Below are 21,859 nucleotides of genomic sequence, written 5' to 3' on the forward strand. Positions count from 1 at the left end.
GGTAGAATACTTGCCTAATATGTATCAAGACCCAAGTTTACAGGAGCCAAACTCATGAGAAAATCTGGGAAGGTCAACGGGCTAGGGAAGGAGGTTGGGAGACAGAAAGGAAGATGGGGAGGAAAGATGTCCTTTCTGTCTCAGTAAAGAAAAACAAAACAACAACAAAAAACATTTTTTTCTGTACAGCCAATTCTATTTTTACTATGTTTAAAATTTAAGATTACCAAAATTTGATCTGGATTTAATCAATCAAACTTTCTCACATACATACATTCTTCCCTTTCTTTTTAAATTACATATTTCATGTTTCCCAAAAAAAAACGTGTTTGAACATCATAAAAGCCAATTTAGATAAATTTCTAGCAACGTGAATCTGTTTGGAATCATTTCTCAGATGTAGTTTTCTTCTTTAGTTACAAATTTTTCATAATTAACAGAAAATGTAGAAAATATGCTTTTGTAGAAAATAACATAGCTATAATACATGAAGACAAACAACTCTAATGTACTTTACCTTGCAGCCAGGATGGTCTCCTTACTGCCCAACCATGCATTAATATCATCCCCCATACTCTCCCCAGTTAAATGGCTTCTCTCCTGGTCCTTACATCTCTAAAATCTACCATCATTCACAAATTCAAGCTGACTTGTTAGGTACAAGTCTCTCCATACTTGTGCAAACTAATTGATTCTCCTCAGATCCTCGTTCCTTGTTGCCTTGGTGTTGCTCTTCACCCAGGAAAAGAGATCTCTGAGTGTGTGCTGACACCAGCGCTGTCAGCTGTTAACAACCATTACACGGCAGAATAATAGCCTGCTTCCCTCTAAGGTTTTCCTTCCTTATTTCAGCACTGAGTTACAGATTTCTCCCAAAGCATTTATCACTAATGTACAAATGGTGATTTCGGATACTATCTTTTATTTATTTTATATCTCATTTTTTCATTGTTTAGCGTAAGATTAAATCTAAAATAATAATATTTGGTTTTTGTAAACTGGGTTTCAAGAAACACCATGTGAAATAAAATGAGATAATGAACACTGCACAGTTCAAGACAATATGTGGGTTTCTGACAGCTGTGCATCTCTATCAATGAAACATTAGCAGAAAGAACAGAAATTAACTACTGATCTTCATGCAAACTGGAAAAACTTCCCAGAGCAGTGGACAATAATAGTATCAGTGCCATGCCTTAGACTTTAACAACGTACGCTTCTGAAAAGTCTCCAAGAAAAGTATATGAAATTGTGAAAAAGCACTAGTATCCCAAGAACTGAAAACTCAAACATAGGAACTACAGAAGGCAAACAAGGAAAAGCAAAACTCAAGATGCAAAGAAGGGGGCACAGTGACAGCTACTGCTGCCCAGCGCAAAGATTTCCATTTAATAAATATGACTTGATGCACAGCCTGAAGCAAGGCAACTTTGTGAACAGATAGATGTATGTGTAGCTGAGATAATAAAAATGCTATTGAAATAGTACTAAGAATGAATGTTATGGGAGCACACAGTGGAGGAAAAGAATAAAGAATCTTTACATATGCCCTGACTCATTACTAATTAGTCACTTTTATCTCCTGTAGCTTTTCACACTGCTTTTAAACCAGCAGGAATATTTACTGAAGATTTATCATGTGTCAATTACATGATAGTTAGTTACAATCTCCTCCTATACTCTGCATATAGTTAGAAAGGTAAACCAAACACATTTATGGGAAGTTACAGTTCATATAAGATATAAAGAGCCAAAGGCACATAAATAAAACATGCCTTCCAGAATAAGAAGAGATCACTTGGAGCTTCCTGTTTAAAAGAGATTGTATGAATAAAGAGAACTTCAGTGTCCCTTCAAGAATGAGGTGTGGTGGGGTGAGGTCTGAACAGAGCCAGGAGAAAGACATTCAAGCAGAAATATACTAGCTTAAAAAAAAAAAAAGACACGGGCTTAGCATAAGAAAGTACTTTAGGGAGATCTAAATAATCAAGGAAGGCCATATTAAAAATTACATAAAAACATAGGGTAGTAAAAGCTGAGACTGAATGTGAAAGGCTTTAAACATCATGTAGAAGAATATGAAAAGTTTATATAAAAAGTCTCAAATAATCAAGACTTTCTAGCAAAAAGAAGTAACATGATAAACATAAAACTTTAAACATCTAGGTTTTAATATGCATAATACATGGTATACATCTCCATTACAGACATGTTTTAGCCACACAGAGAGAGAGTCATAAAACGAAGACACTAAAGACACAGTGAAGATGGTAGGCTGGCACAAAACAGACCTGGGAAGGAAGTGTTTGCCTAGGATTATGTTGTGGGAAACAAGCAAAGCCCATCACACAGAACAGAGAGTAAACATGAGAGCCCCCGACAGGGCTTACCAATTACTCTGTTTTACTTCTGCCGTCATTAGCATGCTTATACGAAATTCAAATTGTCCCAGCACAGGGCAAATAAGTAATTGTACCAAATTGATATATAAACAATGGCTTCACAGGGTTCAATAAAGTGCAATTGTTCTAGTGTGCTCCGAAAGTATTTGAAAAATAGAAGCCACATGACTTATTAACTGCATTGTTAATTCAAGAGAAAAAAACCACAACAGAATCACAATATGAGTAAATTAACTAGAAAAATATGGGTTTGCTCAAGCTGCAGCCTCAGTTCACTGTACCGATAGTATATCATAAAACTAAGGCTTAATCTCTTCTCTAATCATATCTCTCTCTCTCTCTCTCTCTCTCTCTCTCTCTCTCTCTCTCTCTCTCCCCCACCCCTCTCTCTCTCTCTCACACACACACACACACACACACACACACACACACACACACACACACAGAGAGCTTCCTGGGCACCTCATTTCCCTATCTTAAAGTGTCCCTATGTTCTCTTAAACCTGCCTAATGATTCCTTACATCAAATTCCTTCTTCTCACACTAACTTTCTTATTACTTACTAACATTTTACATCATTAAATATAAATGCTGTAAGAGTCTTTAGCCTCCTTAAAGTGTTTTACCATCAATAAAATATTTACAAATTACTTTTTATAATCCTCACAGAAAAAAAATGAGCATTAGGTATTATCAACATCCACAGGTTCTGAGAAGCAGTGAACCCAGGACCACACATTCATAAGTGTTAGATCCATGCCTACATCATGAACTTTCTAAGCCCAAGTTCCAAATATCATTGGGTTTTATTATGTATTTGTGGGACATTTTTATTCAATATCATGTTTAAGTAAATATGTTTTAATAAGGTGCCTTAATGGTCAGGTATGTAATGCAGAGCCATTTACCAAACGAATCTAATTATTTTCCGTTGTCTGTGATGATTACAATAATCACTGGATAAAAACTGACAAGAAAATAAAATGTTAGTAAAATTGTTATTATACCAAGACATTTTTTATCTTAAATTCGGCAATGCAACATTTAACAACAAAGACAGCCTGGGTGATTTAAGGATAGTGAGCCTTCAAAGGGCAGGAGCAGGGCATTCCTACTCTCTTTAACTCTGGTGAGGCCTCCAGTGCTGATATAGTTCAGAGCATCCTATTACCAAGGAGACATAAATCAGAAGGAGTTCAGCTAGGAGCAATAAAACAGATTAGCGTCTGGACGGGTTGACTTTAAAGAAAGTTTTAAAAGAATTAAATCCAGGTAGTCTGTGAGGCTGGTGCCCACACCAAAAAATAAGTTATCTTGAAAGTATGCATCTTCAATATATACATAAGTATCACTGCAAATATCTGAAGAAATATTTAGAAAAAATTCAGGAGAAATCTGCAGTCAAAAAAGAAAACCTAAAGGAGAACCCCCTCCCTCTGGTGTGGTTGAAAATCACACTCCTGTGGGTGTTCAGTGCGGGTGGGGTGGGAGGAAAGCTTATCTGGGATGCTGTGATTGTGACCCTGGGGGAGCAGCAGGACTGAAAGTGAAGGTCTTTCTATCTTGCGTTTTGAGAATTGGTTTGCTTGTTTTTGTTTTTAACTCTGTGATGTTATACAGCCAACTGCCAACTACCTTTCTCCTCACCATGCCCACTTCTCCTTCTAAACAGGTAAATAAGCCGTGTTCCTCACACAGAATTAATTCACTGTGTTCAGCGAGGGCTGGGTGCTAGGTTTAAAGAAAAGACTTGATTTCTAACATATATTGTTCTTTTTTCCCTCCCAGCAATTTCTGCAGCTCTTCTAAGTTTTCCCACAAACTGTAAAGGAAGTGGTTTAATGAATTTGAGCAAAAACTATCTCATCGGGGCAATCACTAATAAACCCCATCTCCTGCCTGCTGCCAGAGCTGACAATGACCCTAAATGCTGGGAGACCCTGGCTCTCCCCACCAAAGCTGCAGTTCACATTGTCTTTTACCTTCCAGTGTCTCATGCTGAGTGACAGCAGACTCTACATGCAATCTACATTTTATAGCAATGACCTTCACCTTTGAAAAGATGGGTTCTCAAATGCCTTCACTCTTGGGCGAATTAAGGGAGTACACACACACACACACACACACACACACACACATACACACACACACACACACACACTCCTCATTCAGTGGAGTCCCAAAATTACAAAAGTATCTCCTTATTCAGGTAATTTATAAGAACAAGTTGTAAAAATAAAATCCCAAGTACTCAGAAAATCTGTGCCCAGTTCTTCAAAATAATAATACACTAACACTGTGAGAAAGAACAACAGGAGAGAGAGACAGACAGAGAGAAAGAGATGGAGCACACCGAAAGAGCCACCAATGGCTCTTTTACCAACTTTAACAGCATGGCAGCTGAAGATTCTACAATTTCTACCTATCTCTGAAAAAAATTCTATCTCTCTAGTCACACTAAAAATGTCATAAGTAGTAACACTAATAAACCTTTTATAGGAAATGGTTAAATATAATTTTCATTTATTCTTAATAAAAATAAAATTGATCAAATGTATAATGATTGGCCTCTCACACAGGAATAGTATTTGGAGCTTTCAAGCCTTTGCAAGACTTAATTCATCTGATTCTAGTTGTAAAGAAGGCTGACATCTGCAATGCCACTGTTAAACTGAGGAAAAACATATGACTGGAGACAAGGCAGTCCAAAGAGAGAAACCACTGCAAAGATTCCCAAATCTTCCTCAACAGTGAAACAACATAAAGGGTGTTATTCTATTAAAGTTTAGACCGGGCTTCAAAAAGGTTAAGTCTGTCTCCCGGTCCAGGAAAACAAGAACTAAGACAAATAAAAGGTTCCTGTGCCTAGAAACCTAGAATGACGTGTGCCTGGCTCTTTACTTGTCTGAACTGGTTAAAGCTCGGAACTAGCCCACAGAATGTGGCCTATAGGCTCCAGAACGTTGTAAACTACTTACTGCCCAGCACAAACTGGCAGCCTGGACCTGGCAACCTGGGGAGTTCCCTTTGCATGGTCACCCCAGGAGTCTCACACTCCCAATGAACCCTAGCCTGCTGCTTCTAGTTTTTCAGGGGAACTTCAAACAGGCTCTGCTCCAAGTCTGCCCCTACAACACACACACACACAGAGAGAGAGAGAGAGAGAGAGAGAGAGAGAGAGAGAGAGAGAGAGAGAGAGAGAGAGAGAGAGAGAGAGCTTGATCCCACCTCCCAATTTCCTCCAACACTCAAAATCCGGACCAAATTTCTCACCATCCTCATAGTTTTTGAGATAGTAATCCGGGCCCGGGCCCCCGCGGCTTTTCGCCGGATTTCTCAGGTTCTGGAACTGCAGGAAATCCGTCCTTTTGCCCCCGAAGCGCAGAAAGGCGGGCGAGAGTCCCCGGGCCAGGGTCACCAGACGCTTGGAGCTGCAGGGGTAGAGAAAGAGAGAGGAAAGGATCCCGGGAGAAGGCTAGAGCGCACTGGTCAGGGAGTAAGGCCCCTTCTCACTCCCTGCAGGAGACCTGGCGGGAGATTTATTATCTAAGCCCACTCCAGCTTGCAGTCCGAGCCGAGTGCGGACTGCTTTTGCGGCGGCTCGCTAGTAACAACCAAGCTGCCCGCTTTACCCTCAGCCTCCGGATTCCCTGGGGCTGTTCCCTGACCCCGACTAGCCTCGGCTGCACCCTCCCACCGACACCTTGATGTCCGACGAACTGATTTCTAAAGGACTGGAGATGTGTTTGTTCCGAGCGTTGGGGCTGCGGCACTTGCGTGCCGAACTTGGGGCCAAGGCGCAACTGGCTGGCTTCTGCCACTACCAGGAAAGCGCTCCTGGCACAGACGCGCATGGAGTGGACCGCCAACCTCTGACTGTTGCCAAACTTTCAAGCCGAAGTTCGCGTTGCCTTCCTGACCCCAGGGGCATAAGTAACTTGGCCTACTTTCTCTAAACCCAGGCACAGCATCTAAAGTCAAGAGGATTTTTTTTTTAATAACAAAACTGATTTTCCTACTCTATTACATTGTAACTGAGTAGCTTCCCAAACCTTAAGGCAGAGAGGTTCCCAGAATAAATGCTTGCCTTTCAGAGGATTCTCCCCATCCCACCTCCCAAAAGTAAAACCTGTGTCTTTTGGCACTTGAGATAATTCAGCCTGGTCTCAAGAGAACATTCTCTCCATCATACACACACACACACACACACACACACACACACACACACACACACACACACACGCACACACACACGCACGCGCACACGTACACGTGCGCGCGCTCACACACACACACACACACACACACACACACACACACACGGCCCCCACCGCCGCCGCCCCCCCCCCCCCGCTCCAATTGGGCTTTATCTTTCTTTTCCTTGCGGTTCGGTAGTGCTTGGTTTAAAAGAAAAAAGTCTGTCAAATTTTGGAAGTTGTGTGCCGAGAAATGTTTGAGTAGTAGAACAATAGCATTTGAATCTATTCATTTTCCGGATTTCCATCAATGGGTTTTAAAAAGCCAACGACTGCTACTCTAGGAAGTAATTGGGAACCAGCCCTGCAGATGCTGTTAATGCTGAGGAAACCGGCTGTTGAAATCAGGGTCTATACATCATTTTTAACGCTTTGCTAGTTCAGGTTGTGAGAATCCAAATCAAAATGGAGACGTTAAAGAGTATCACAAAGGAGTTGGATTCAAAGGGCACTGAAGTAAAAGGAAACTCCTCTTTCAGACACTTTTTGGGAAGATACATGTCTACGCTGAGAGAGAGCCCGAAGGTTTGACTGAGTTCTCCAGGACCGAGTTGCAGGGAGGGCGCAGTTTAGGCGTCGCGTGGGCCGCCTGAGCGCAGAAGGGACGTCCGCGCGAGTGCGGCCCCAGGGAAACGCCGCATTTCCAATCTTCCGGATAAAGCCTGCACAGCCAATGCAAATGCGCCCCGCCACGGCTTCTTCCCTGAAAAGCTGCCTTCCAGAATTTTTCCGCAGCAGGCAAATATTTAGCGCGAACAAGCTGACATTTTTTTAGAGGAGGAGGAGGAAGAAAAAACTCGGAGGAGTCCGCGCAGCTGGAGCAATGCAATGCAAGTGGGGCGTGCATTTAGGAAAAGCCCTGTTGCACCCCACATTTGGATGAATTCAGAGAAGCGGTCTGCTGCACAGAAAAGCTTTCAAGGATGATACCGGGTAGGCAGCGCTGTTCCCGCCCTCCCAAGAGCTGTACCTTCTGGAACCCCGAAACGGCCTCCGCATTAGTGGCGACGACCTCCGAAACTTTTGGCTATGCTGCCCTGACCTGGAAGGAGCGCTCGGTGCAGCGCCTACAGCTACCTGCTGCGTCCGCAGACCTGAAGTTGAGCGCTAAGGGGCGGGAGCACCCGGAAAAGCAAAACTCTACGGATAAAAAATGCACACTAAAGATGTGAGTCGGACACAGCCTCGGATCTGGAATGGATGGAGAGCACTCTAGACTCTTTGAAGGAGCCCAGACTGAGGGTCCAACGTGGAGGGACTTTTCAAAAACTTAACACTTGGAGGTTCAATATTGCACAGGTTTATGCTCCCTTTTTTCTTCGGTGGTTTTTTTTTATTTTTATTTCCAACGCCCCCCTCTTTGCAACCGCCCCTGATGGGAAGGGATCGGGGTTGCTCAACTGACTGAATAGTAATAACCGGGAAGCGGGTGAACCCAACTAGATTGTCAGGGTTTCAACGTCCAGGTTTGTGAATCTACCACTGCCTTTGGGTTCAAAACCCCCAACGGTTCCCCCGAGAGTTTCTAGGACCTTTATGGATCTCGTATGATGTACACTACGACCCGAGCAACGATTTTTTCCCACTGTAAAAAAACTAAACTATGCAGTTACCAAGGAAAACTCAAAGAGGAGGGTGGAGGGGGAAGGGCTCCATCTATAAAAAGTGTCTTACAAAGTCAAGCCTGGTAATGACAACAACGGAGGATACAAAATAAAAAAAATTAACTCCAAACTAACTTGCTCACCGCTCAGGACTCTCCTTAAATTCGTTTTCTGTCTGGGAGTGAGAACTGATGAAACCATCTTTCCGTGGCAAATTCCACTTTCATGCAATCTCCCAACTGAACACTCCGACACACGCACACTGCTTTCTCTCTCACACACAACCACTCCTCTGGAGTCTTTGTTGTTCCAGATCTTCCCTTCTGTAACTTCCCTGAACCTCTTGTTTCTTTTTCAGGAGGGGAGACTAATTGTGGATATATGTAAGCACAACATTTTTTCAGTCATAACTGATAAGTTTCTGAAATGCCTTCTGCATTGCAAACATGTGCATCTTAATAGAAAACACTGCTTTCCTCAATCACTAGTTACAGCCTCACAGCAAATATTCCAGGAGGGGGGGAAACCTCCTTTTTTCTCTTGGAAAGACAGATCGGTTTGCTGCTGCTGCTGTTGCTGCTGCTGCTGTACCTCCTCCTCTTCTCCTCCTCCTCCTTCTTCTTAGTCTTCTTCTTTTCTCCTCTTTTTCTTCCCCCTTTGGAGCAGGGGATAGGAAGAGAATGGGGGTGGGAGTACTTAAATTTTTAAATGATCCATTGAAGCCCCTGCCTTACCTTAAGAAATCGAGCCAGCCATCATGAATGATGGACGGATCCAGATGCAGAGAGAGGAAGTTCTCACTGACTGTCCTGACTGGGTTCTTGGTGCTCACATCAAGTAGAATCAGGGTCTTTTCCTTCAACCCTGTAGCTCTGTCTACAGGCAAAGGTCTCCTGTTTCCAGCGTGGAAGGAAAGGGAGAGAGGGAGAAGCAGAGCCAAGAAGAGAGCCACCAGGGCTAGGCACGAGGGGGGGCGGGAGCTGCTGGAGGACATGGCTTCAGGGAAAGCACAGAGCACCCTCATTATCCCTCTGATTTAAACTTCTCTCCCTACTGGATCTCGATGGTGACTAATTGTCCTTATCTAAAGTGTGTGTCTATCTGCCCCCCCTCCTTACCCCCCCTATTCTCTTTCGCCCTCGCTCCCTCGCTCTTGCTCGCTTGCTCGCATTTTTTTTTCAGTGTTTTGGTACTGGTGGAGCGAACTCACGCCCCTAGCCAGCCTTCTCAGCAACTCGTGCCAAGAGTACTGTTCACCAGCACCGCCCCTTTAAGAGATTTGACTGCAGACATTTTTTAACTTTTTAAAGGTAAGGGGGGGGGAGGAGAAGGGGGAGGGGTGGCTGTTGTGCCCTACTGATTTAACCCGCTAGGGTCAGGAAGCGGCCAGTGGGACTGAAACAGCACTGTGGTACCATCTTGAGTAAGAGCTTATTTTCAAGTCCCCTCCCCAGTAGGCTCTGGGGAAGGCCCTTCACTGCCTGAGGGACAGTCTGTCCTGACTATTTCTTGCATACTGTCCACTCTGTGCCTTCCTTTTTGGGTTGAAGCAGTAAATGTTGTTAGGTTGTAAATGGTTTTATGATGGGCACTGAAATTGTTGCCAAGGCACAAAAGCAAAGAAGAGTCCATGCCTAGGTGTGCAGACATCTGAACCTTGCAAGACAGCCAGAAAGAAGCTTCTCCTGAAAAGGAGAATAGGAGTCCGAGGTGGAGAAGAAGGGACAGCATTCCCAGGTCAAAGGACTTCCTAGTCAGGAGAGTCAGCAAAGAATCAGTATGCTCCATGGTCCTGCTCTGATGTGTGAGGGAGAGTCCTGAGTTTCCCATATACGTTATTGGCTTTGGCAACCCATGGCCTGCACTTGGATGATAAGGCTCTTTATGTACATTTGACTCACTCCTTGGCCAATGTATTCCACTGCAAAAGTAAAGATGCCTCTCCAATGTCTCCTCGCCAACAACCCTCAGACTCAAAGGAGGAGTATGTCTTTCTGATGTAGAAAGGAGTTCTAGGGATGTCAAGTCCAGCCCCCAGTCAAAAGTACAGTGTGCTTGCTTGTAGCTCTTGAATACAGATCATCCTGGACTTCCGGATGCACTGCAAACCTCTGCTCTTTGTATTCCCACCCTCAATGGCTTGAAAATTATCCTGAGTCCCATCCTAGCACAAGGGGAAAGCAACCTAGCCACAGTCACAGGCAGCCACACCCAGTCCCACTCTCAGCTTCTGTCTGGGACATAACAAGTCCTCTACTTTGGCAGATGAAGGGACTTACTTTATGAAAAATGGGTAAATGGGAGCATCCCGGGCATTCCTTGATTAAACAGACAGATGACAGTTGACTGCAGAGAGTGGATCCCCACCCCACCCCTCCATGGTGAGGCACACTGGGCAGTGTCAGAGGTCAGTAAGCACTGTAATAGCAACCTACTTTCCTTTCTTCAGCCAGAAAGACTTGGCCAACCCACTTAGGTCTGGACTAAATCGCCTTCAGCAAACATTCCCTGAGGACGCACTGCCAATCAAAATGTGGAACCTTCGCAAACTATGATTACACAGAATGAAGCTAGCAGAGAAACCCCAAATCAGATCACTTAGAGATGGTTTCTAAAACTAAATTATACCATGGATTAACTATTGGCTGTAGCCTTAATACCTGCTTCCACTCGTTCATTAAAATTTCTAATACCTCTATGTCCTTAAAGCTATGTTTATACTCCTGGGGTTGGGATAAGACAGGCCTAAGTTCAGTACAAACCACTGTCATTTTTAAGAGTACTGACTCCCCATGGGAATGGGGACAGCTTGGTGATCAGAGGCTTCTCTGTATCCCTGGACTCAGGCACATAGTGGGCTCTCAGGAAACATCTAGGACACATGGCGGTAGTAAACAAACCCTGCTCAACACACTCAGACCTTCCACCGCTCACAAGAATAATTTTGTCGGAGTAAATTGTATTTTGAGTATCTGTTCACTGATTTGTTTTCTTAGTTATTAACAGCTTTCTGGCCATCTCCTTCAGGAAGTACTTATTTTGAAAAGCTCTTAGCTCATTTAGCATATTCAGAATTAAAAGAAACTGTATCTTCTTAACAGAAAGCTAAATTTTCCAAAGTCCCAAACACACTTTGGCTTACAGTTAATGAATTTTGGAAGCAACATGAATTAAGACCACTGGAAAATTGTTTCAAAGAAATAAAGCATAACCATTAGATGTCTATAATTATTATGTGTCAAAAGTATTCATTCAACTAAAGTAAACTGAACATGTTGAGAATCTGCTAAATTGTGAGTTTTTACAATTCTACTGATGACTTTTCTGGTCAATGCTTTGGTGGCCTGGTTACTTTAACTAGCATTTAATGTTAAATATTTACATTAAGACTTGTATACAATAATAAACCAAAACCAACAAAACAAACTTAATTGCTGATGAATACCATTTCTAGCCTACCCACTGAAATTCAATAGTTACATCCAGCCTTAGGACATCAGGAGAAAGACACAATTCTGTAACATTTTAAAGAGTTCCATATACCCTTGTTTGACTCCAAAATGATCTGATTTGGGGGCCTCTGTCTATCTTGGTACAAACTTTCCAGAGCTACTCTTTGTGTATAACCTTTCTTGCTAGCCAGGCTTTTGTCTTGCTTCTCAACTATCCCCAAACAAACGCTAGATAGATAATTCTTTACAAATCTATACATTATGCTGAAGCTTCTAGCATGTTTTCTCTATGCTGGATGACAACAATCTCCATGTCATTTCTATCAGCGATCATAATTCCCTACTGAATAACAACTAAATTCTGTCAAAAACTCTCAACTATTAGAAACTAACGCGTTGATTTCCACCCAGCTTTTATTTCAAAATACCTAGAGAAAAAGCAATTTAAGGGCTTGAAAGGGTTTATGTTAAAGGGCTTCGTTCATAACTCCAACTTACTCCATCTTTACACAGGAGACTGACAACATCTAGTGATATCATATCCACACACAAGAGCGCAGAGAGAAGGGATCAATGTTAGCTTACTCCTCAGCTTGTTTCCTGTAGTCTTCTATGTAAGAATTCAGGGACCAAACCCAGGGAACAGTGCTGCCCACTTTTAGGTTGGGTTTTCCCACATCAATTAATATGTCAAGACAACTGCCACAGGCAAACCCACAGGACGAGCTGTTCCAGAAACCCTTCTTTGAGGCACTCTTCCCAGTTCATTCTTGATGACTTTAACTTGACAATTAAAACTAAACGGTGCAATGTCTCCTTTGGAACACTATGTTCGATTCTCTACTGAACCGTTTATATGGTTTCCTTTTACCATCTAGAAGATTAAGTTCCCAAACTTAAGGAAAACTTAAAGATAAGCCATTTCATAATTTCTAGGCCTTAGGATTTTGAAATAAATAGAAGTCAATGAAAAGAACAGACATAGCTGCCATTTTCTTTTTACTAGAAAAGACCTTTCTACAAAAAGAAAAAACCCTCTGCCAACTGTTTACTATACAACAACCCAAAAGAAAAAAAGACCTTACCCTCGGAGAAACTGAAACGTGTCGAATAGCAGGTATTCGAACTGGGAAAAATAAGCTTTGTTAAAATCACCCTACTCTTACCATTTTATCCCAGAGAAACAGAAAAATGTCATCGAGTAACATGGAACTGGGAACTGAAACTAACGGTATCTCCAGTTTATGGTCAATTCTGTTTTGTTGCACAGAGGTTACTTCAAGATTCTATGACTTTAGTGACTGCCACCTTGACTACATTTTTTCTATCACTTTTCCTGTGCTTTTTTCCCCTTCAATGTCAGATGGTCACAATCACCTTATCTCATATACACCACCTCTTTTCTTCTACTAACTGAAGATTAGTTATTGCTATGCCTATTCCCTTCTTATGAAAATGTTATGCCCTAGTGACAACTGTCTATTGAGATTGTGGGGACCATGCACAGTGCTCATGGCTAGACATGTTATCTTGTTAATATTGAACAGCTTTGAGAGGTAGAATAATTCCTTACTATAGTGTGTGTCTGTGTGTGTGTCTGTGTGTGTGTCTGTGTGTGTGTGTGTGTGTGTGTGTGTGTGTGTGTGTGTGTGTGTGCTGTAAATAAAGGCTCAAATGATAGGCAATTTCTCATGCACATAAGTAATAAGTAGCAACACACCCAGGGACATCCCTCACTTCACCACAACATACTAGTGTATATTGGAGTGCAGGATCCTTGAACAAGGAGTTGCAAGACTTATCTTTAAACTCCTGAATTTAATGGATCTGGCTTTGTGGTGCTGAGTAAATTTTAACTATTTTAACCCTCAGCCATCTAGAATGTAAAATTAACACAATGTTGATGACTGCAGCAGTAACTGAATATATTTATATGTGAGAAAAGTGCTGTATAGATTCTAATATAGAATTATGCTGCTTGTTTCCAGTGTTTATTCCCTGCCTTCCACACTTCTAATAAATAGAACTGAAGGCAAGAATAAGAATAGTACATAGAAATATGAACATACTTTATATAATACATTATAAATGTCTTAGAAATAACCTTAAAATAAAAGCCCACCCTAATCTAATGTCAGTAACTAAGGCAACAAAGTGCATACTACATATTACAGGCCTCAGAACAGCTTACGTCTACAGAAGGAAAGGCAACATTGAGTTCTATGTGTCTTTTTCAGTTTTCCACTAAAAGAGAAAAAGGGCAGGTAAGTAAATGCTAATTAGAAAGTATGCTATTTCATCCTCCAAGACTCCCTGTCCTTCCAGACAAGTGGAAATAAATCAGTTATCAAAAGGGAGACTAGGACTAGAAACTGGGACCAAGTTCCACTTGTCACATACAACACTCTTTCAAAACATACATGGATGGACATTATAATTTGGAACATTAGGGATGACACACTTTATATGTAAGGCTAAAGAAGGTGGCATCTGTGACTGGTTATTCTACCTCCTGATAAATGCCTGGATGATATTTAACCCCATTACTGCCATCCAGCAGCAAACTTGTACAGGGAAAAACATAGTCATAATAAATATAGTTTAATAAGTTCTGTCTGCTAGCCCATGGCATATTGGGTGAGGATGACAGTTGTTTTAAAGACTTCTATGTATGGAAAACCAAATAACAGAAAGACTAATTCACATCTTAAACATACTGATTAAGAAGTCTATCTTTTACATTGTAGGACATTCAGTTAAAAAAAAAGAGTATCATATACTAGAAAAAAGCATGAATTTTGGAGTCTTTGATTAAAATAAAGATTACAATTTACCAACTCTAACATGTCATTTGTTGGAGAAGCCATTAATTCTTACTAAGCTCCAATTTACCCACCTGAGCAATGCACATAAGTGTAGCTGTTCCACATGTGTTGTAAGAATTAAACAAAGTAATACTTTTGTACTTACATTTTTTCCTTCCCTGGTTGAATTTCATTGTGGAAATAAGTGTAATTTGCATAGATGGGCAGAAGGAAACTATACACTTGAACCCTAAGGTTTTGAAATATTACAGTAATAAATAAAAAGTATTGTATTTCATTTTATGCTTAGATGACAGGATTTAGTCTCATAATTCAGGTACGAAAGTAAGGAGTCAAAAGGTCAAGCTGTTTCTTGATGAAACTGAAACCAAAGTCTGTTCTTCTGACTGATAACTAGGTTATAATTTTGGCATATTTGTTATTAAAAATACCTGAGGGCTTTAATATTTAGTGTTCCAGAGAAACAAATTTAGATTGCCCTTCAGTTGTTGTACAGTTTCATTAACTATACACGTACATATAAGATTAGTGTACATGCTACTTCCCTAGTCAGACAATCCTTAAGTATGAATGCTGAAGACAATTTCTAAGAAAGTGAAATATACAAACTTCATTTGCCTCGCTCTATCTGATACGCTAACCCTGACACTGAGGGATTGGACCGATAATAACCGTTTCTCTAGAGCAGAGTGTGTTGCTGACCCTCCAAGAGTGGCTGGTTGTCGTTGTAGTTGCACTGCCTTCGGTCACGCAGTTGATCACATTTTGTCCTTTCAAAATACCGTGCTGTGCTTCATTTTAGTGAGACAACAGACGCTGTCTCAGCACTCACTTGGTGCCGTCCACTCCTCAGTGGCTGGAAGAGAAGCCTGTGCTTGCATGGACATACACACACACTGAGTCTTATCTCTGCCCGAGGATAATCTACCCTCATTCTTTGGAGCAGCTCGGTCCCCATGTAAGCAGATCCAGGTCCTTTCTTAGTTCACTGCAAGCTAAACTCAACCTTAACAGATTGTCATTAAAATCAAATCCTCATCCCTTGGGTCACCTAGAAACAGTGCTGATGACTCATAGTGTGCTTAATTTCCACAAGACATTTAATTTTAAATTCCCTTTTGACTTAATTAAACCTAGCCAATATAGTAAAATAGTGTTTTATGTTTAATTTAAAATCATGTTTACATATTGGGCAAAAATGATAAAACCTTAGATTCTAGGGCAGTGATTACCAGCGCTGGCCACACACTGAAACCATCTGAAGTTTGATTTGGAGTGGAGAGTTAACATAACCTGAATCTCTCTTCAATCCTTTTTTTACAGTTCCAAAGGGGGGAAAAACAAAGGATGACACATAAGTTGGACCTATTTGATTCAGTTTTCAGATAATTAGATTCCAGATTCTAAGAGATATCTAACAATACACTCTGGAACTGACTTTAACACAAATCACAAACAGTGAAAGTTTAGATGGCGGAGAACCATCATCAAATGGGGAAACTATGCAAGTTTGCTGTGTGCGTTTTGGTTTGGTTTTCGTTGTTTGTTTAGTTGGTTGGTTTTTGAGATGCTATATCAATGTTTAGCACAGAATAACCTGGAATACACATCATAGACCATGCTGACCCTAAACTTGAAGAGATCCTCCCCCATCAACCTTCCAAGCACTAGGGCCTGTTATTACGCCTATGATCCTGCACACCTGACTTCCTTCAGCTTTAATAGACGAGGTTTCCAGCTGATCGAGTTTGTTTGGTTTTTCGTTAAGAAATGTTTTCCCTTTATCCCATCTAACTAAAAACTCAGAATACCGCACAACACTAATTGTTCAATGGAGGGGTCTGGGGACTTCTTTCAGGTTACTAGGACTGTAAACCGACAACTATTCGAGAGAGTTCTCTGCCAATATTTTGTAAAACTTAGGCATATATATTCTCCGACATTCAGCAATACCATCCTGGGCATAAACTTTCAGGCAACTTAAAGAAGATTCACAAAGTAACTGGAATGAGAGTAGTTAGTTTAGCATTGAGGATTCTGAAGTACTTAGATGCTCATCAGAAGGGAAACGAGTAGGTAAAATCAGGAGAGCTGTTAGACAAAATGAACTTGTGTACACACAATACAGAACTTAAATGTATATGTGAGAAACACATACAAGAACATATCATAAAATGTGAGCGAAAAATTAAACACATATGCAAAAACATATTTTGAAAGATGATAAAAAAATATACCATGGAACATACATCAAACACATTAGGATTGGGCCTGAAATGTACTTGCTAACAAGAACTAAAAAGCTTTGAGTTGACCGATATTCAGAAAGTCTTGTATGCCTTCAAAACATTTTCTGGGAAGTGAGCAAGAGGAAGAAATATCTGTTGAGTGACAATCACCAGTCAGGTACTTTGTTCTCTCCCCTCCAAAGATTAAAAACATTCTTTCTCTTGACCTTACAATTTGGCTAGGAAAACAAATACATATCCATTGGGTAGGTACTATGACAGAGTTTAGCAGAAGGTACTGTAGAATACGTAAAGGATTACTATTATTAATTTTATATCTGACGTCTACTACTTGATATATATAATTTTACCTCATGATAATTAATGACTGAAATATTTCATACTTTTTTATGTTCACCTTCAACTAAGGTAGATAGATCTATTTGACATAAAGTCATGCTAGATTGCCTAAGCTGACCTTAAATTCAAAATCCCCCTGTTTCAGTCACTCATGTGCTGAGGTTATAGTGTACTGCCACCCTTGCTGTGTGTCCGAATTAGCCTACTTTCGGATTGGGCCTAGGGAAGGGTACAGCCTGTAGAAATGTTATGGTGCCATCTGCTGGTGGAAATGTTTCATCCATTTATCACTTCATTCTCTGCTCCCCACAATCTACTTCACAGTTTATTTTCAAAAATATAAACAAACCCATCCTATCTAAACATATATCTAGAGTAGGACAATTGAGCTTAAAGTAATCTCCAAAATCATCTATTCAGTGTCTGGTTTTTATAAAAGAGGAATTACAGGAGTTTGTATTTTATGATGGGCTGCATACTGAACACAGGATCTTGGGCATGCAAAACAAGCATTCTACCACTGAGTCATACTCCTAGTTTTCTTTTTACTTTTTATTTTGACACTGAATCTCACTAAGTTGACAAGTTGTAACTTTGTTGCTCATGCTTGAACTTGTAATCCTCCTGTGCCAGCCTCCTGAGTAGCTGGGATTATAGATCTAAAACCATCAGCTCTGGCTTAAGGTTTCATCTTCCCCAAGCTGAGGAGCATGGCTACACATGTAAACTGTGCAGACAGTCACACAGACAGACTCATGCATGCATGGCTACACATGATACTGTGCACACAGCCACACAGACTCATGTACACATTTAAACTGTGCAGACAATCACACAGAGAGACTCAGGCACACATTTAAACTGTGCAGACAGCCACACAGACAGATTCATGCACACATGTAAACTGTGCAGACAGCCACACAGACAGATTCATGCACACATGTAAACTGTGCAGACAGTCACACAGATAGACTCAGGCTCGCATGCCCTCTTCCAGGCTTAGTTTCCCAGATAAACATAAACTCAGTTAAAGGATTCTGAAAGACGTTTGTTTTAAAACTTTTATATTAATTTATATTAATTAATTTTAAAATTAATTAATTAATTTTATATCATTTCCAAATAGACTTCCTTGTAAGACAGTTTATTTCAATATAAAAAGAAACTTTGGGATTAGACATCAACTCACTTCAGCTTTATCCTGTATTATAAAGCCTTAAGGAAGATGAGGAAGATGTTTAGAATCATGCATCACCTTTTATGCATAAAATAGAAGCATAATTCTCAAAATAACTTTGGGGAGTGTTCAAAATAAAATACACAGCAATGTCAGAAGAGTTCAGTAAGTAAACCACTCCCAGTAATAACATGGTTTTAACCTATCATCAATGAAGCTAAAACTTAAGTCCTATACCATTCTTTGGTGTTTAGATTTATAATAGTTGAAAAACCTAAGACATTCCAAAACATTGATTCCATAAAAGGTCCAGGTAGGATATGAAGTGCGTTGTAGCAGAATGCTGCACAGCCGATCAGGTCCACAGATCCAACAGCATCAGCATCATTTAGATGCTCAATGAAATCTGGCTCCATTATTGCAGAACATAGTAGAAGGAAAAAACTATAGTAGAAGGAGAAGACCTATAAGTTGTTTTTAATGTATGTATACACAGGTGTCCATTCACACCTACACACAAATCATAAGTAAATAAATACACTTTTTAAAAGTCTAAAGGACCTAAAGCAGTCTATACTTTGCAAACTCACAAAGTCAAACAGCCAAAACTTCAACAAATAAAAGCCCAAAATATTGCCCAGGGAACAGACTCAAGCATAAATTATGCAAGGTGAGGAGCGTGCTGTGAAATTGTCTCCTGGTCAAGTCATTGCTTTGGCACTCATCAACTCAAGAGCAGCAGTGCCCCCTGCACAACATCAGCCCAGCCAAAATCCCAGCACATGAACGGGGAGGTGTTCTCAGGCCCCATGTCTACCTAACAGCTGATGCTGCTGGAGGAGAGAACCATTCTCTTTTAAATGTATGGCCTTTGATAGATTCCTCACATACCAGTGATGGCCCCATGCCTGTGCCTTAGTTACCATTCTACTGCTGTGAAAAAATACCTCGATCAAGGCAATTCATACAACAAAGCCTTTAATGAGGGGCTCTTTTACAGTTTTAGACGATGAGTCTAGGGCCCTCATGACAGGAAGCATGGTAGTGAACAGGAAAGTATAGTGCTGGAGCACCAGCTAAGAATGTATGTCTTACCCAGAGACAGCAAGAGAAAGTCAGAGACTGAGCCTGATATTGGCTTTTGAGGGCCTGGCATTGGCTTTTGAAACCTCAAAGCCTATCCCAGTGACACACTTCCTCCAAAGCCACACTTCCTAATGCCCAAAACAGTTCCACCAACTATGGGCCAAGCATTCAAATATTCAACCATATAAAGGCTGTTCTGGTTCAAGCCATCACACCTGTGCATACATGGGCAACTCTAGTTGGGCTTAGTTGGCTATGAAAAACAAAAAGGATGACGTGAATTTCGGAAGGAGCCTTGTTAGGGGACTTCAGGGAATTTGGAAGGGAATCACAGGAATAGACATGCTCCTGTTTGATTATATACACGTGTGAAATTCTCAAGAATAAAAATTATAATAAAAATTAAGCCAAATTTTGGCATGGATGGGAAGGTTCCATCCCTTACTGGAAGTTGAGGGTTGTGATGTGGGAGAATCATTCTTTTGGATCTGTTTGTTTGTTTGTTTGTTTGTTTGTTTGTTTGTTTGAGGATATTCCCAATGTTAGGGGTCCCATGTTCCAGTGGATAAAAACACATATATACAAAAATAATTTGTTTCACAGTGTTGCTGCCTGCAAGTCCAAATAGCACGGGACCCTTGTGAGTACAACCATGCTGTCCCCTCACAGTAGATGCCATCAAGTGGAATTATGTGTGAGAAGAACACATGGCAGGGTCCAAAGCCCTGGGAGGACCAGTAACAAGCTCCCACAGTGAGTGTTTGTTAAAATCTTGTCCCCATCTATGAGCAGCACACTGGGGACCACGCTACAAACACACGGTGTACACATTGGTGTACATACATACCCAAGTCACAACCAAACTATAGAAGTATCTTTTTGTAACTTGTGTAACTTAGCAATATGACCACACTTCAGTGGTTTCATCTTTCAATCTCCATAGAAAATTAACTTATTTTTCTTCTCAACAAAACCCTTACGTGAATAAACATAAAGGATACTGTCCTTCAATCAAAAAAATTTCTCTTTACACTAAATGGCGGATGCAGAGACAAAAGATGGTGAAGGAGCTGAAAATAGGTGGTTGTTTGAGTTATCAGCCCTAAATATGACAAATATTTATACCGCCCTACCTAAAGTTTAGGAAACACCACGGAAGAGGGGAGGAAAGAAATCTCAGAAGACAGAGTGAATGCTGTCTTCTGGATAAGCACAGGCAATACTGTCATGACTTCAAAACAGTGTGGCTCTGTTCAGCAAGTCTATAGAGGGAAGGGCCTATCAACAGGTGGTCAGGGAGGGGCCTGCGGGACCTGCTCCTCCCTGTAAGCTACCAGCTACTGATGGACTTTGAAAAAAAGGCAGTCATGTCTTCAGTTGTGCACCATCTGGAAACCAACCAAGCTCCAATTAACTGTTTAAATGTCATGGTCACACATATGATCCTGGTTAAACTTCAACGAGCTGCAAAACAACAACAATAACAACAACAAAAAATCCTGAATGCTTCAAAGGGAATTGTGGTCAGCCCTGAAATCATATATATACAAGTAAGAGAGACATTGAACAAGAGCTGGACAGGTCATATTTATGCATTTGGATACTTGGATGGATGGGGATATATATATACAAATATATATATATACATGTATATATATATATTTGGATGGATGGAGGGGAACATTAAGTAAACAGGGTTGAATGTGAGATAAGCAACCGTGTGTGGGAGAGGTTGGAGCAGGGAAGGGAAAATAACATAATCATAATTTCTAAAATAATAAACTTATAAAATTTTCATTTATATTTGCTGATACTTTGTAATTTAAAATATGAAATCTAAAACCAGTAAAACTGTTAAGGAAATTATTAAGAAAGAGGGAATTGTAGGCATACGGAAATGGGTAGGAATGACAGGAAAAACAAAAAAGGTAGGGGCTGTAGCAGAAAGAATTTACAAATATATAAAATTGTCAAAGAACAGGTTTAATAAACAGTTTAAGTAGTCTAAAAAACTGATTTTTCAAAAGATAATATAGTTTTAAAATAAAATCAAAAATAAAATTAAAAAGAACTTTTTTTAAAAAAATACAAATCAAAACAGGTTTAAGAAAGATCTAACACGAGTATGATAGTTCCTAAAAAAGAAAACCAACATAGTGGGACAAAATAGATATTAAAAATAATTAATTAAAATTCTTCAGCAAAAATAAGTTATATGTTAAAAGGACATATTGTATCACAGTCACACACACACATACACACACATATACATTCACACCACACACACACACACATATGTATATATACATACACTCTGGCAAAATACTGTATAAAAAAAGCCAAGCGCCAGAAGAAAGGATCAGCAGCTACAATGTAAGACGCACTCTGTAAGGTGCGCTGCTCTTAGAAAGAACGCGAGTTCAGAGCCCATCACCATATCAAGCAGATAACAGCACTGTAAGATCAGCT

At 40.5% G+C, this 21,859-nt stretch overlaps 1 protein-coding gene across 3 annotated transcripts in view; it reads right to left on the reverse strand.

Moving 5' to 3' along the window:
* Positions 1-21,859, reverse strand: part of Hpse2 (heparanase 2 (inactive)) — a 699,168-nt gene that overhangs the window by 653,731 nt on the left and 23,578 nt on the right. Inside the window, exons 1-2 of one of the 3 annotated variants that reach the window (NM_001415809.1) lie at positions 8,997-9,334; positions 5,676-5,833 (exon numbers count right to left, since the gene is read on the reverse strand). The exons of 1 other annotated variant lie outside the window; for it this stretch is intronic. In NM_001415809.1, the coding sequence (NP_001402738.1) occupies positions 5,676-5,833; positions 8,997-9,286 (448 nt within the window). In that variant the 5' untranslated portion in view covers positions 9,287-9,334. Of the gene's footprint in view, positions 1-5,675; positions 5,834-8,996; positions 21,381-21,859 lie in introns of those variants that run through there. One more of the 3 variants, XM_063270025.1, reaches the window with a different exon arrangement.

This window comes from Rattus norvegicus, chromosome 1, assembly GCF_036323735.1.
Source record: "Rattus norvegicus strain BN/NHsdMcwi chromosome 1, GRCr8, whole genome shotgun sequence".
Taxonomy (NCBI): domain Eukaryota; kingdom Metazoa; phylum Chordata; class Mammalia; order Rodentia; family Muridae; genus Rattus; species Rattus norvegicus.